Source organism: Oryx dammah, unplaced genomic scaffold (genome assembly GCF_014754425.2).
Source record: "Oryx dammah isolate SB20612 unplaced genomic scaffold, SCBI_Odam_1.1 HiC_scaffold_29, whole genome shotgun sequence".
Classification (NCBI taxonomy): Eukaryota; Metazoa; Chordata; class Mammalia; order Artiodactyla; family Bovidae; genus Oryx; species Oryx dammah.
The window spans coordinates 14,513,190-14,526,610 of NW_024070213.1; the positions used below are offsets into that span (position 1 = coordinate 14,513,190).

Below are 13,421 nucleotides of genomic sequence, written 5' to 3' on the forward strand. Positions count from 1 at the left end.
TGGTAGCCCGACAAGGTCCTCTGTCCGTAGGATTCTTTAGGCAAGAATACTGGAGTGGGTTGCCATCTTTTTCCAGGGGATCTTCCTGACCTAGTATCAAACCCGTGTCTCCTGTGTCTCATGCATTGGCAGGCAGATTCTGTACCACTGAGCCACCTGGGAAGCCCTAAGTACATATTAAGTTTCAACAAACAATTAAACACACGGAAAGGAAGGGCTTCAATAGTTAATCTTTAATAGGGAGTTCAGAAAAATGCCATGACCAGATTAGTTACAAAACTTGCAGGGCCCAGTACAAAATGAAAACGTGGGGCTTGTTATTTAAAAATTACTAAAAAAATATTTCAAGATGGTGACAGCAAATTATGAAGTCGAGTTAATTCACAAGTGTTGGGACCTGTGTGATTGCACAAGTCACACACCCAGGAAGCTGGCCTTGCTGCCCACCTAACTTGCCTCAGGAAACCCCAATGTATCAGTAAGATGTTTGGCAATGGTTGCATGTGTGCATATCAGTTTATTTTCTTTCCACAACAGCAGTTTCTGGCAAAGTTGTGATTTGCATACAACTTATCTTTCTAGCTCTAACATCTTGGATCTGGCTGTGGTGCTAGTGGTAAAGAGCCTGCCTGCCAGTGCAGGAGACATAAGAGACATGGGTTTGATCCTTAGGTCAGGAAGATCTCCTGGAGAAGGGCATGGCAGCCCACTCCAGTATTCTTTCCTGGAGAATATCATAGACAGAGGAGCCTGGCAGGCTACAGTCCATAGGGTCGCAAAGAGTCAGACATGCCTTAAGTGACTTCGCACACACTTACAGCCCTAACATCTAGAAATTGCTCACCTTACATATTTCTCCCTTTGTACCCTCCTGTTGCTAAGGGTGAGTGAGTGCATGTGGGTGCGCAGAGTTGTGTCTGCCTCTCTGCGACCCCATGGACTGCAGCCCGCCACGCTCCTCTGTCCATGGGATTCTCCAGGCAAGAATACTGGAGTAGGTTGTCATTGTCTCCTCCAGGGGATCTTTCTGACCCAGGGATTAAACCCACATCCCCTGCCTCTCCTGCTTGACTGGTGGATTCTTTACCACTGAGCCACCTGGGAAGCCCACTAAGGTGAGAGGCAATTGTAATTCTATACTGGAAGTATTTGCTAAAGATTAATTCCTCCAGCTGTTAACCAACCAATAAATATTTTTTAGTATATTTTACTGCACTATCCAATATGGTAGTATCAGTCACATGTGGCTCTTTAAATTAATTAACATTGGATTAAATTAAAAAGCAGTTTTATTTATTTATTTTTTTTAGTTTACATAGCCTTGTTATAATGTTTAGCCATACGTGGCTAATATAGACCACAATGGACAGCATACACAGAACATCTATATCACTGTAGGAAATTCTACTGGACAGAACTGGTCCACACATGCCTGTCAGGTGCTAGGAAACAAGGAGAAAGGAGAGATCCTTCTTGCAGACTTCTGTATGGTTTTCAGTGTTACTTGAATTTCCCTGCATGGCCTTTTGGAGTCCCTTGATGTGTCTCCAGAGTCTATCTTGATTACTCCGCATTTCATCAATGTTGGAGTGGCAAGAAAAACGAGGAACTGATTTGGGGAGAAAAGCTTAGTGAAATTCTTTTTTAAAATTTTTTTCCAACTTGTGTTTATTTATGTTTTACTTTTATGTTCTGTTTCCTGATTTCTCAAAGCCTTATAATGTTCCTTTTTGCCTTCCGAGAATTTGTTTTTTTGACAGTTCTGTAATCAGAGGAAATGTGTTCTAATTCTTAAAAAAAAATTTTTTTTTTTAATTGGAGTACAGTGTCTTTACAATGTTGTGTTACTTTCTGCTCTAGGCAAAGTGAATCAGCCATGAAGTGAAAATTGAAAGTGCTAGTCACTGAGTCATGTCTGAGTTCACCCCATTAGTTATGTTCACACTGTTGGTTATTAGGGAAATGGAAATCAAAGCAATAGTAAGACAATACTTCATACTCTTGGAAGGCTATCATCCCAATAACAGATAATGCAAATATTGTCCAGAACATGGAGAAAAATTAAAGCCATCATTTATTGTTGGTGGGAATGTAAAATGGTGCAGCCACTTTAGAAAACAGTATAGTAGTTCATCAAATTGTTAGAGAGTCACCACATGACTTAACACATTCACTCTTCGGTTCAGTTCAGTTCAGTCACTCAGTCTCATCCAACTCTTTGTGACCCCGTAGACTGCAGCTTGCCAGGCTTCCCTGTCCTTCACCGACTCCTGGAGCTTGCTCAAACTCGTCCACTGAGTCAGTGATGCCATCCAACCATCTCATCCTCTGTCATCCCCTTCTCCTCCTGCCTTCAGTCTTTCCCAGCATCATCAGGGTTTTCTCTAATGAGTCAGCTCTTCACATCAGGTGGCCAAAGTATTGGGAGCTTCCGCTTCAGCATCAGTCCTTCTGATGAATATTCAGGGTTGATTTCCTTCAGGATTGACTGATTTGATCTCCTTGCAGTCCAAGGGACCCTCAAGAGGATCCTTCTCCAAGGATCTTCACCCAGGGTGAAGTGTGTGTATAAGTAAAATGAGAACATGCCAACATAAACACTTATTTAAGAATTTTCATAGTGGCATTTATAACAGCCAAAAAGTAGAAGCATGCTAAAGGCCCGACATTGGATGAACAGATAAGTATGTGACATATCCATGCAATGTAATATTGTTTGACAACAGAAAGAAATGAAGTGCGGACATATGGTACAACATTGGTGAACTTTGAAAACATTCTGGGCAAACACAAAAGACCACATATTGTATGTTTCCATTTATACAGAAAGTCCAGAATGGGCAATTCTATAGAGATAAGAAGTAGATTAATAATTGCCTATGGCTGAGGGGGAATGGGATTGGGGAGAAATGAAGAGATACTGCTAACGGATATGGGGTTTCTTTCTAGCGTGATGAAACCGCCCTAAAATTAGATGGTGGTGATGGTTGCCCAACTCTGTGAATATTATTAAAAAACAATGAATTGTGCAGTTTTAAATGAGTGACTTTTATTGTGTGTGAAATATATCTTGATGAGGACTTTAAAAAAGAGTAAGCCAGTGCCTCGCATATGGTAAGCATTTACTAAATGTAAGCTGTGACATTTAAAACGTGTGTCAAGCACACTTCTTTGGACAGTTTGCCACCTCTCTATAGTGGTGAAGTTGAGGGATGTGTCCAAATGATGGAAGGTCTGAGAACATGGGGAAAGGGAGGCAGAAAGAGGACTTCTGGCAAAGAAGCTACTTTGGGGCAGGGGAAGGAATGGGAATTCTTTGTGGGGCAGGTTGACTGTTCAAGGGGAAATGTCTACTGATGATTAATCAAAAAGAAATGAAGTTTATTCCCACAACAGGAGAACTTTGGACAAACAAATGCAAAATCTTTCTACTGTGATAAGCAACTGACAGTTTCCCTTCCTAACGAGTTTGAGAGTTGGTGAACTGATTGAATTATTACATTCTATGTAGTGAAGGGGGACTTCAGAGAACAATGTTTAAGTAATTAAAAGAGTGATATGGTTATTATAAAAGGTCTTTTACAGGTGTCATTGGAAGCAGTATCCTTCACAGCTCCCATCTCTCAGTGTCATCCTCATATTCATGGATGAAGCTCTGTCTGTCATCCAGCGAGCCATCACCAGCATCATCCAGAGGACCCCGCCTCGACTGTTGAAGGAGATCATCTTAGTGGATGATTTTAGCTCAAACGGTGAGTAACCTGATCAAGGAATAGTATAAAAATGACTGTGTATGGATTGTGCTAGGATAAAGGGGTTTTAGCTTAGCTTCCCAGGTGGCACCGTGGTAAAGAATCTGCCTGCCCATGCAGGAGATGCAGGTTCGATCCGCGAGTCAGGAAGGTCCCCTGGAGGAGGGCATGGCAACCCACCCCAGTATTCTTGCCTGGAGAATCTCATGGACAGAGAAGAGTGGGGGACAACAGTCCATGGGGTTGTAAAGAGTCAGACACTACTGAGCATGCACTCACCCACAGACATACACACACACACACACACACGTGCGTGCATGGACAGGAAGTTGGGTTTCTCATGGAGGGAAAAGAGAAGGACTGTTTATTGACTGTGCTGGGCACATTAATCTTCCCATAGTTGAGACAGGGGATGATCCTCTTGGTCACACAGAAGAAGAAACTAAGAGAAGTCACACAATGTGCTCCAATCACGTGGTGAATCTGCAGTCAGTTAGGCCCCTGCACCATGAGGGAGACTGCAGGGAGAGAGGCAGGTCCAAAGGAAAACCCCAGATACCAGGGTGAGATTCAGAATCATCCCCTAGGAGGAAACCCCAATCTTCCTGGGTATTTAAGCCTGGAGAGAAGGGAGCTCTGGGTGCTGAGACTCTCCACAGCGGCTGGGTCTCTTGCTCAGGCCCTGCTGTCTCCCCCAACCTGGTCCAGTCCCCGCTGAGATGACACAGGGAGAAGTGGAAGGCAGTGCACTTGAGTCTTCACTTTATGGAATCTCAGTTCCTCCCTTACAAGCTCTATCCCTTGAGTGACTGACTTCTCCACTAGTTTCCTTATCTGCAAAGCACAGATGTTGAGAATAATCATGATCTCATGGACTAGAGTGAGAATTAAAGAGGTAGTAATAGCAGTTCACATCATTTATTCTAAATACCTATGTTCGTTAACTATTTGAAGCCAAAGAAAGTTCTAGGCTGTTCCAGACCTTATGTATAACCCATCCTGCTCACTTGGGTCAGGAACCCATTTGTGTCTTCCAAGGGGTTAATTTGTTTGGGAGGGCATGGCAGAGGGAACTGTTGGCCATTCTTTGATTGGTGTCATTGGGGCAGCAATCACCTTCTCTCTCAGTAACCATGGAAACAGCAGCCAGTTTGAGCCTGCACTGAATTATATATTGTGTTAAAATCTTTTTTGTTTGTGTTAAATTGAGGAAAATGATCGGAAGTCTCTACCACATTAGCCACAGGAGAAGCTTACTGCTCATGTGACTTTAGGTGGTGGCGAGTCTCTCGGTTACTTCATGTCTCCAGTGTCACCATCTGTAAAATAATAGTGCTTCCTCACAGGGCTGTTTGGGAATTAACACATGTAGAGCACTCAGCCCAGAGCTTGTCCCTCGTAAATGTTAGCTAGTGTAATTCTCCTTGTCCTCACCATCAATAGTAGTAAGATTGAAATGCTACACATTGACATGAGAGGTGTACCCACTTCCTTTGTCCCCCCTAGATATGAAGCTTAATTTGCATCAAGTCAAATATTTCAAAGGTCAACGGATTTAAACCAAGTTTTTTAAAAATGATAGGAATGCATAGACATATTTTTTAAAACAGAGGAGAGAGAGAAGAAGAAACTGTGAACAGTGTGGAATAGAGAATCTTGTTTGTATATTTTGGAGATTGTTGTTCAGTCATTCAGCTGTGTTTGACTCTTTGTGACCCCATGGACTGCAGCACACCAGGCTTCCTTGTCCATCACCATCTCCTGGAGCTTGCTCAAACTTTTGTCCATTGAGTCAGTGATGCCTTCCAACCATCTCATTCTCTGTCATCCCCTTCTCTTCCTGTGTTCAATCTTTCCTAGCATCAGAGTCTTTTCCAGTGAATTGGATCTTCACATCAGGTGGCCAAAATATTGTAGCTTCAGCCTCAGCATCAGTCCTTCCAGTGAATATTCAGGACTGATTTCCTTTAGCATTGACTGGTTTGATCTCCTTACAGTCCAAGGGGCTCTCAAGAGTCTTCTCCAGCAACACAGTTCAAAAGCATCAATTCTTTGGTACTCAGCCTTCTTTATTTTGGGGATAAACTTGTTAGATAGAAGCTGAAAAGCAGATTCATCTGGGCATTCCATCCCAGTTGAGCCTCAGCAGGTCCAATAGGAATATCTAAAAGAAGATGAAACAATTTCAGTTGTTTATGTGCTCTCCATAAAGTCTTGAGAGTTTAGCTGTGAAGACGATGTTCCAGGCTGTATCTGCAATGTCTGTCCATCAGCAACCCTACGTTAGTTAGGTCAGGTGTGTCCCATTCATTAAAAAAAAAAAAAAACTTTTATTGGAGTATAAGTGCTCTACAATGTTGTGTTGGTTTCTACTGTACAGCCAAAGTAAATCAGCTATATCCCCTCTCTTCTGAATTTCATTCCCATGTAGGTTACTGCAGAGCACCGAGTTCCCTGACCCAGGGATCGAACTCATGTCTCCTGCATTGCAGGCAGATTCTTTACTGTCTGAGCCACCAGGGAAACCCCAGGTTCTCATTGGTTACCTATTTTATACATAGGGTCATAGTGCATATATGTCAATCCCAATCTCCCTGTTCATCTCATCCACACTTTCTCTCTTTGGTGTCCATGTTTATTCTCTATCTGTGTCTCTATTTCTATTTTGCAAATAAGATCATCTGTATCATTTTTCTAGATTCCACATTACATGTTAATATGATATTTATTTTTTTCTTTCTGACTTACTTCATTCTGTGTAACAGTCTCTAGATCCATCCATGTCTCTGCAAATGACACAACTTCATTCTTTTTTATGACTGAGTAATAATTGATGCTTTTGGACTGTGGTGTTGGAGAAGACTCTTGAGAGTCCCTTGGACTGCAAGGAGATCCAACCAGTCCATCCTGAAGGAGATCAGCCCTGGGATTTCTTTGGAGGGAATGATGCTAAAGCTGAAACTCCAGTACTTTGGCCACCTCATGTGAAGAGTTGATGCATTGGAAATGACTCTGATGCTGGGAGGGATTGGGGGCAGGAGGAGAAGGGGATGACCGAGGATGAAATGGCTGGATGGCATCACGGACTCAATGGACGTGGGTCTGAATGAACTCCGGGAGTTGGTGATGGACAGGGAGGCCTGGCGTGCTGCGATTCATGGGGTCGCAAATAGTCAGACACGACTGAGCGAATGAACTGAATATTCCATTGTATATATGTACCACATCTTCTTTATCCATTCCTGTTGATGGACGTTTGGGTCACTTCCAAGTTCTGGCTATTGTAAATAGTGCTTCAGTGAACACTGGACTGCATGTGTCTTTTCAAATTATGGTGTGCTCGGATCCTATTCATTCTTATAATGATTTCTCAACACACTTAAAGTACCGGTAACAGTGTCTGACAGCAGTTTTACTGTGCTAAGATAGTTTAACCTCAAGAGAAAGATTAGGAATGGGAACATTAATTCTGAGGATGGAAGGCAGAGGAGAAGCTGGTGTAGAGGAAAGACTATTTTCTCAGTCAAGGCTGTAGAATTGCCCACCCTATGCTGGAGGTAGTCCAACCATTACGGTATCCTAGTATAACATTTCTGCACCGTGTTGATTATTGCACTCAGAATTTCCATAGGTGTGCCTTTGGTTGGCAGGAGAATTAAAGGCAGACTTGGATGAGAAGATTAAGCTTTACAACCAGAAGTCTCCAGGACTCCTGAAGATAATACGGCACACCGAGAGAAGAGGTCTGGCTGCAGCTCGCAACACCGGCAGGGAGGTGGCCACAGCTGACGTGGTTGCCATCCTGGATGCTCACATTGAAGTGAATGTTGGGTGGTAAGCCTCCAGGGGCTCCATGTGGGGAAGGGGAGAGAGGAGAAACTGTAAATACAATGAGTAGAGATGGGATATTGTGGAAGTAGGGAAAGTCAATACCAGAACTTAAGAAAAGGGAAGCTCCAAAAACAGGATGTTTTTATTCAAGGACTTTGGTTGCCTACAGGAAGTAGTCTAGAGAAAAAACAATAGGCTTGGAGTATTGACAACTGAATAGCGACCCTGACTGTGCCAGATATTTTGTGACTTTGAATAAGTCTTAGGGCTTCCCTGGTGGCTCGGCAGTAAAGAATCTGCCTGCCAATGCTGGAGATGCAGGTTCGATCCCTGGCTTGGGAAGATATCCTGGAGTAGGAAATGGCAACACACTCCAGTATTCTTGCCTGAATCCCCAAGGACAGAGGAGCCTTGTAGGTTACAGTCCATGGGGTCACAAAAGAGTCAGACACGACTTAGCAACTAAACAAACAAATTACTTTAACTGAAAAAAATGAAGAGACTCAGTTCAGTTCATTTGCTCAGTCATGTCCAACTCTTTGTGACATGGACTGCAGCACGCCAGGCTTTCCTGTCCATCACCAACTTCTGGAGCTTGCTGAAACTCATGTCCATTGAGTCAGTGATGTCATCCAACCATCTCATCCTCTGTTGTACCCTTCTCCTCCTGCCTTCAGTCTTTCCCAGCATCAGGGTCGTTTCCAGTGAGTCAGTTCTTCACATCAGGTGGCCAAAGTATTGGAGCTTTAGTTTCAGCATCAGTCCTTCCAATGAGTATTCAGAATTGATTTCCTTTAGGATTGGCTGGTTTGATCTCCTTGCAGTCCAAAGGACTCTCAAAAGTCTTCTCCAGCATCGCAGTTCAAAAGCATCAATTCTTCAGCACTCAGCTTTCTTTATGGTCCAACTCTCACATCCATACATGAAGAGACTACCTTTTGGTAATTCTTAAGGTTTTCCCATGAAGTTACATGATACAAAGAGCTGTGTTATTCAAAGAATGTGGGGAATCAGATAGTAAAGAGATGTTATTTTGGAAGCAGGGCGACTCAAGAAGTAAAACAAATTCAGGCAGATACTGATAGCACTGCTCACAGTGGCTTGGGGTTGGTACTTGGGTACCCCAGTTTCAAATGTGCACTCGACTGGGGTCAGCTGCCAGCATTCCCAGCTATTTCTCAAACCTGCAGATTCTTGGGACTCTGAAGAGTTCTGCCCACTAGCCAGTGTGGCCTGAGTGAAGAAGCTGGTCAGGGTCAGGACAAGGGGATGGGATGGAGTAGCTTTTTCTGCTCGCTTTGGCTGTTATCCTCAAATCCCACCTGGGTCTGTTACACACCCTTCTTGCAGGGCTGAGCCCATCTTGGCTCGGATTCAGGAAGACCGCACTGTGATTGTGTCTCCTGTGTTTGACAACATTCTTTTTGACACCTTTGAACTGATTAAATATGCACTGGCGGTTGACGGGTTTGGTTGGGAACTCTGGTGCCGCTATGATGCACTGCCGAAAGCCTGGGTTGATCTCCACGATGTCACTGCTCCCGTGAGGTCAGTCTGCATGAGCTCGGTAAACTTGATTAGCCTGGGGGAAGTCAGGGATGGACATTCTGGGCTTTGTTTGTCCTTGGTGGTAGTCTTAAGAGTGGGGTGAGAGGAGCAGAGGAGTTGGGGTGAAGGACAGGGTATAGAGAAAAAAAGAAGCAGATCTTATAACCAACAAGGACCTACTGTAGAGCACATGGAACTCTGCTCAATGTTATGTGGCAGCCTGGATGGGAGCGGAGTTTAGGGGAGAATGGGTACATGTCTACATATGGCTGAGTCCCTTCACTGTTCACGGGAAGCTATCACAACGTTGTTAATTGGCTATACCCCCATACAAAATGAAAGGTTAAAAAAAGAGCTGATCCCAGAAAAGAAATGACAAATACTTTGGCTATTTAAGGAATTTAAAGCAAAATAAAGCAAAATGTATAACGTTTTAGAAAACATTTTAGCGCCTTTAAGGATTTATCAGGCTATGAAGTAGGGATACCAAGATGGATTTCAATATAATCTGAGACGGAAGGCTCACTTAGTTCAGCCTGAGGGTTTGGGGAAAGACTTCAGGATAAGAAGAAGCTTTGGTAGAGAGAGTTTCAAAGGCTACATCATCACTGAGGTTCCTACCCATCACCTTCATCCTGACATTCCACGTCCGGGGTTAGTGACTCTCTTGCTATGTGCTCTACAGAAGTCCTTCCATCATGGGCATCCTGGCTGCCAACAGGCTCTTCTTGGAAGAAATTGGCTCTCTGGATGGTGGCATGCTGACCTATGGAGGAGAGAATGTGGAACTTAGCCTGAGGGTAGGTACGTTTCCATTCTCATTATGGGACAAAGCAGAAGGGTAAGGTAGAGGATCTCTGGAACCTTGGAACAAGGATGGATGCCATTGGCTCAAGAGGTGAACAAATTCTCATGCTTCCAGGTCGCTAAGGAGAGGTTGTAGAACTTCTAGAGTGGAGCTTCTTCGTATAGGTCTGTATAGTCTGGGAGATATTGCTGGGAAGATGGTGTCCCTACTTTTCTGAGGACTGCTGGCATTTTCCAAATGTCTCCTGAGATACACCAACTTTGGGGCGGGTGGTTCTCTGCAAGACCAGTCAGAAAGAGACTGGAGTGGGCAGAGGGACCAGAGGATAAAGATGTGTGGGCAGCCAATCTGTCCCCCTATGGACAGTCAAGCAGCTGACAGGATGATATGAGTTCATGTCCATTTTCTTTCATGATCTGTTCCCCAGTTTTGTTGTTATTTTGTTGTAGGTAAGTCGGGTCCAACTCTTTTGCATCTCCATGGACTGTAGCAACTGAACACTTGAGTGGACTGTAACCCTTCTGGATCTTTTGTCCATGGAATTTTTTCAGGCAAGAATCCTGGAATGTGTTGCCATTTTCTTCTCCAGGAGATCTTCCTGACCTAGGAATCGAACCCTCATCTCCTGCATTGCAGGCGATTCTTTTCCATGAGCCACCAGGGAAGCTCCAGTTTATTTTCCTCCTAAGGATGACAGTGCAGTTCAAATGTGATAAATAACTTGAAATGATTTATAAATGTTTGAGAATTAGAATCCTTGTTTGATTTCTGTGACAGAGGCCAAAATAACAGAGATTTAAATGAGATAGGAATTAATTCCTGTAACAATTTGGATATGAGCAGTTCAGGATTCAGATGACAGTTCCAGTCTTCCCTAGTGGCTCAGCAGTAAAGAATCTACCTACAACCCAGGAGACTGCCTGCAACGCAGGAGACGTGGGTTTAATCCTTGGGTTGGGAAGAACCCCTGGAGTAGGAAGTGGCAACCCGCTCCAGTATTCTTGCCTGGGAAATCCTATGGACAGAGGAGCCTGGCTGGCTACAGTCCATGGGGTCATGTGAATTGGACATGACTTCAGTTCAGTTCAGTCGCTCAGTCGTGTCCAACTCTTTGCGACCCCATGAATCGCAGCACACCGGACCTCCCTGTTCATCACCATCTCCTGGAGTTCACTCAGACTCACGTCCATCGAGTCCATGATGCCATCCAGCCATCTCATCCTCGGTCATCCCCTTCTCCTCCTGCCCCCAGTCCCTCCCAGCATCAGAGTCTTTTCCAATGAGTCAACTCTTCTCATGAGGTGGTCAAAGTACTGGAGTTGCAGCTGTAGCATCATTCCTTCCAAAGAAATCCCAGGGCTGATCTCCTTCAGAATGGACTGGTTGGATCTCCTTGCAGTCCAAGGGACTCTCAAGAGTCTTCTCCAACACCACAGTTCAAAAGCATCAATTCTTCAGCACTCAGCCTTCTTCACAGTCTAACTCTTACATCCATACATGACCACAGGAAAAACCATAGCCTTGACTAGACGGACTTTAGTTGGCAAAGTAATGTCTCTGCTTTTGAATTTTCTATCTAGGTTGGTCATAACTTTTTTTCCAGGGAGTAAGCATCTTTTATTTTCATGGCTGCAGTCACCATCTGCAGTGATTTTGGAGCCCCAAAAAATAAAGTCTGACACTGTTTCCACTGTTTCGCCATGTCTTTCCCATGAAGTGATGGGACTGGATGCCATGGGACATGGCAAGTGATGGGACATGACTTAGTGACTAAATTACCACCAGCAGGTGTTGGGAACCAAGCCTCTTCCACCTCATTGTTCTGGTACACTCAATGCCACATCTATATTCTCATCGGTATGAAGAGAACAGCTTCTCAGGTGGCTCAGTGATAAAGAACCCACCTGCCAAAGCAGGAGATGTAAGAGATGTGGATTTGATCTCTGGGTCAGGAATATCCCCTGGAAGAGAGCATGGCAACCCACTCCACTCATTCCAGGCTCCTTTGTCCATGGAATTCTCCAGGCAAGAATACCAGAGTGAGTTGCCGTACCCTCTGAAGAGTCATTCTTCCCTTTTCTTGACAAAACAGTTTATCCGTATTCAGCTTCCGTGGTTTGTGTGTGTGGCCATTTGTCCTTTCAAACCTCTAAGCATTTGCTAGGATGTACATTTATCTAGGAACAGGCCTTGGAGAACATCAGAGCTGCATGTGATGTTTTATTCTGACACCTAGAGGCCACGGCAGTGATGGTGCTCCTGGATGGGTATAAACACAGATGGAGTTTTGGTCTGATGGGAGAGAGAGTATGCCCACCCTGGTTCAGCACCTTGTGTATGCCTGGCACTGTGCCAGAGCATCACAGAATCCTTCTGGCTTTGTCATTTCTTAGCTGGTAAGGTGGACCCATTACCTTAATGGGAATAATCATAATACCTACGTGGTGAGGGCTAACTTCCTGAAAAAAATGTCAGGATGGTTTGTGATACAAAGTAAGCTACTATAATCAGAAACTTCCTGTTTTTTTTTTTCGTGTGTTTCAGAGAAAGAGGGAGGGGGTGGGGGGTGGGTGGGTCCCCGGACATCTGGCAAATGGGAATAAATTGAGACAGAAAAATCTGAAAGCTGTTGGTCTAGGATAACCCCTCCCAAGGTTTTTTAACAGAGCCACTGGACCTGAGATGTTCAGGGATTTGCAGACATGAGTGCGGTAGGTTGCTAACCGCTGCTGGAAGGGCTTCCCTGGAAGCTCAGATGGTAAAGAATCCTCCTGCAATGCTGGAGACCTGTGTACAATACTTGGATTGGGAAGATCCCCTAGAGGAGGGCATGGCAACCCACTCCAGTATTCTTGCCTGAATTCCCATGGACAGAGGTGCCTGGTGGTCTGCAGTCCATGGAGTTGCAAAGAGTTGGACACGACTGAGTGACTAAGCATAGTAACTGGACCGGCTAGTATTTCCCAGAAAATGCAGCTCACTTGGACATCTGTGAAGAGAACACACTCATCACTAGACGTATCTTCTACAGGGATGGCGTAGTAGGTCTACATTTACTAGTTCTATCGTCTACTGGGACAAAGACAGTATTTTTAAATATTTTAAGCCACATATTAGAATGTATGGACTGACAAGTATGTATGTATCCATCAGGATAAGAAGAAAGAATGTTTACGACTAGATCATAAGTCAGGGTATCTCTTGGTCAAGAAGTACCTGTATTAGTTATCAATTTCAGTGTAACAAAATTATCACAAACTTAGTGGCACAAAGCAAGATCCATTGATTATCTCACAGTTCCTGTGGGCCAGAGCCCACGCCTGGTGGGATTTCTGGAGCTTCTGAGTGACAGGAGAGAAGCAGTTTGTTTTCGATAAATAGGTTGGGAGGCTCATAGAGACAGGTAGAAGGACTGAATTTACACTCTATTAAAAAAATTTTTTTTTAATGTGGACCATTTTTGAAGTCTTTATTGAACTTTT

At 44.1% G+C, this 13,421-nt stretch overlaps 1 protein-coding gene across 1 annotated transcript in view; it reads left to right on the top strand.

Moving 5' to 3' along the window:
- The window catches only part of GALNT8 (polypeptide N-acetylgalactosaminyltransferase 8), a 37,302-nt gene that overhangs the window by 14,224 nt on the left and 9,657 nt on the right, over nt 1-13,421 (top strand). The window contains exons 3-6 of the mRNA XM_040233513.1: nt 3,586-3,752; nt 7,403-7,586; nt 8,934-9,131; nt 9,817-9,931. Of these exons, the coding sequence (XP_040089447.1) occupies nt 3,586-3,752; nt 7,403-7,586; nt 8,934-9,131; nt 9,817-9,931 (664 nt within the window). The remainder of the gene's footprint in view (nt 1-3,585; nt 3,753-7,402; nt 7,587-8,933; nt 9,132-9,816; nt 9,932-13,421) is intronic.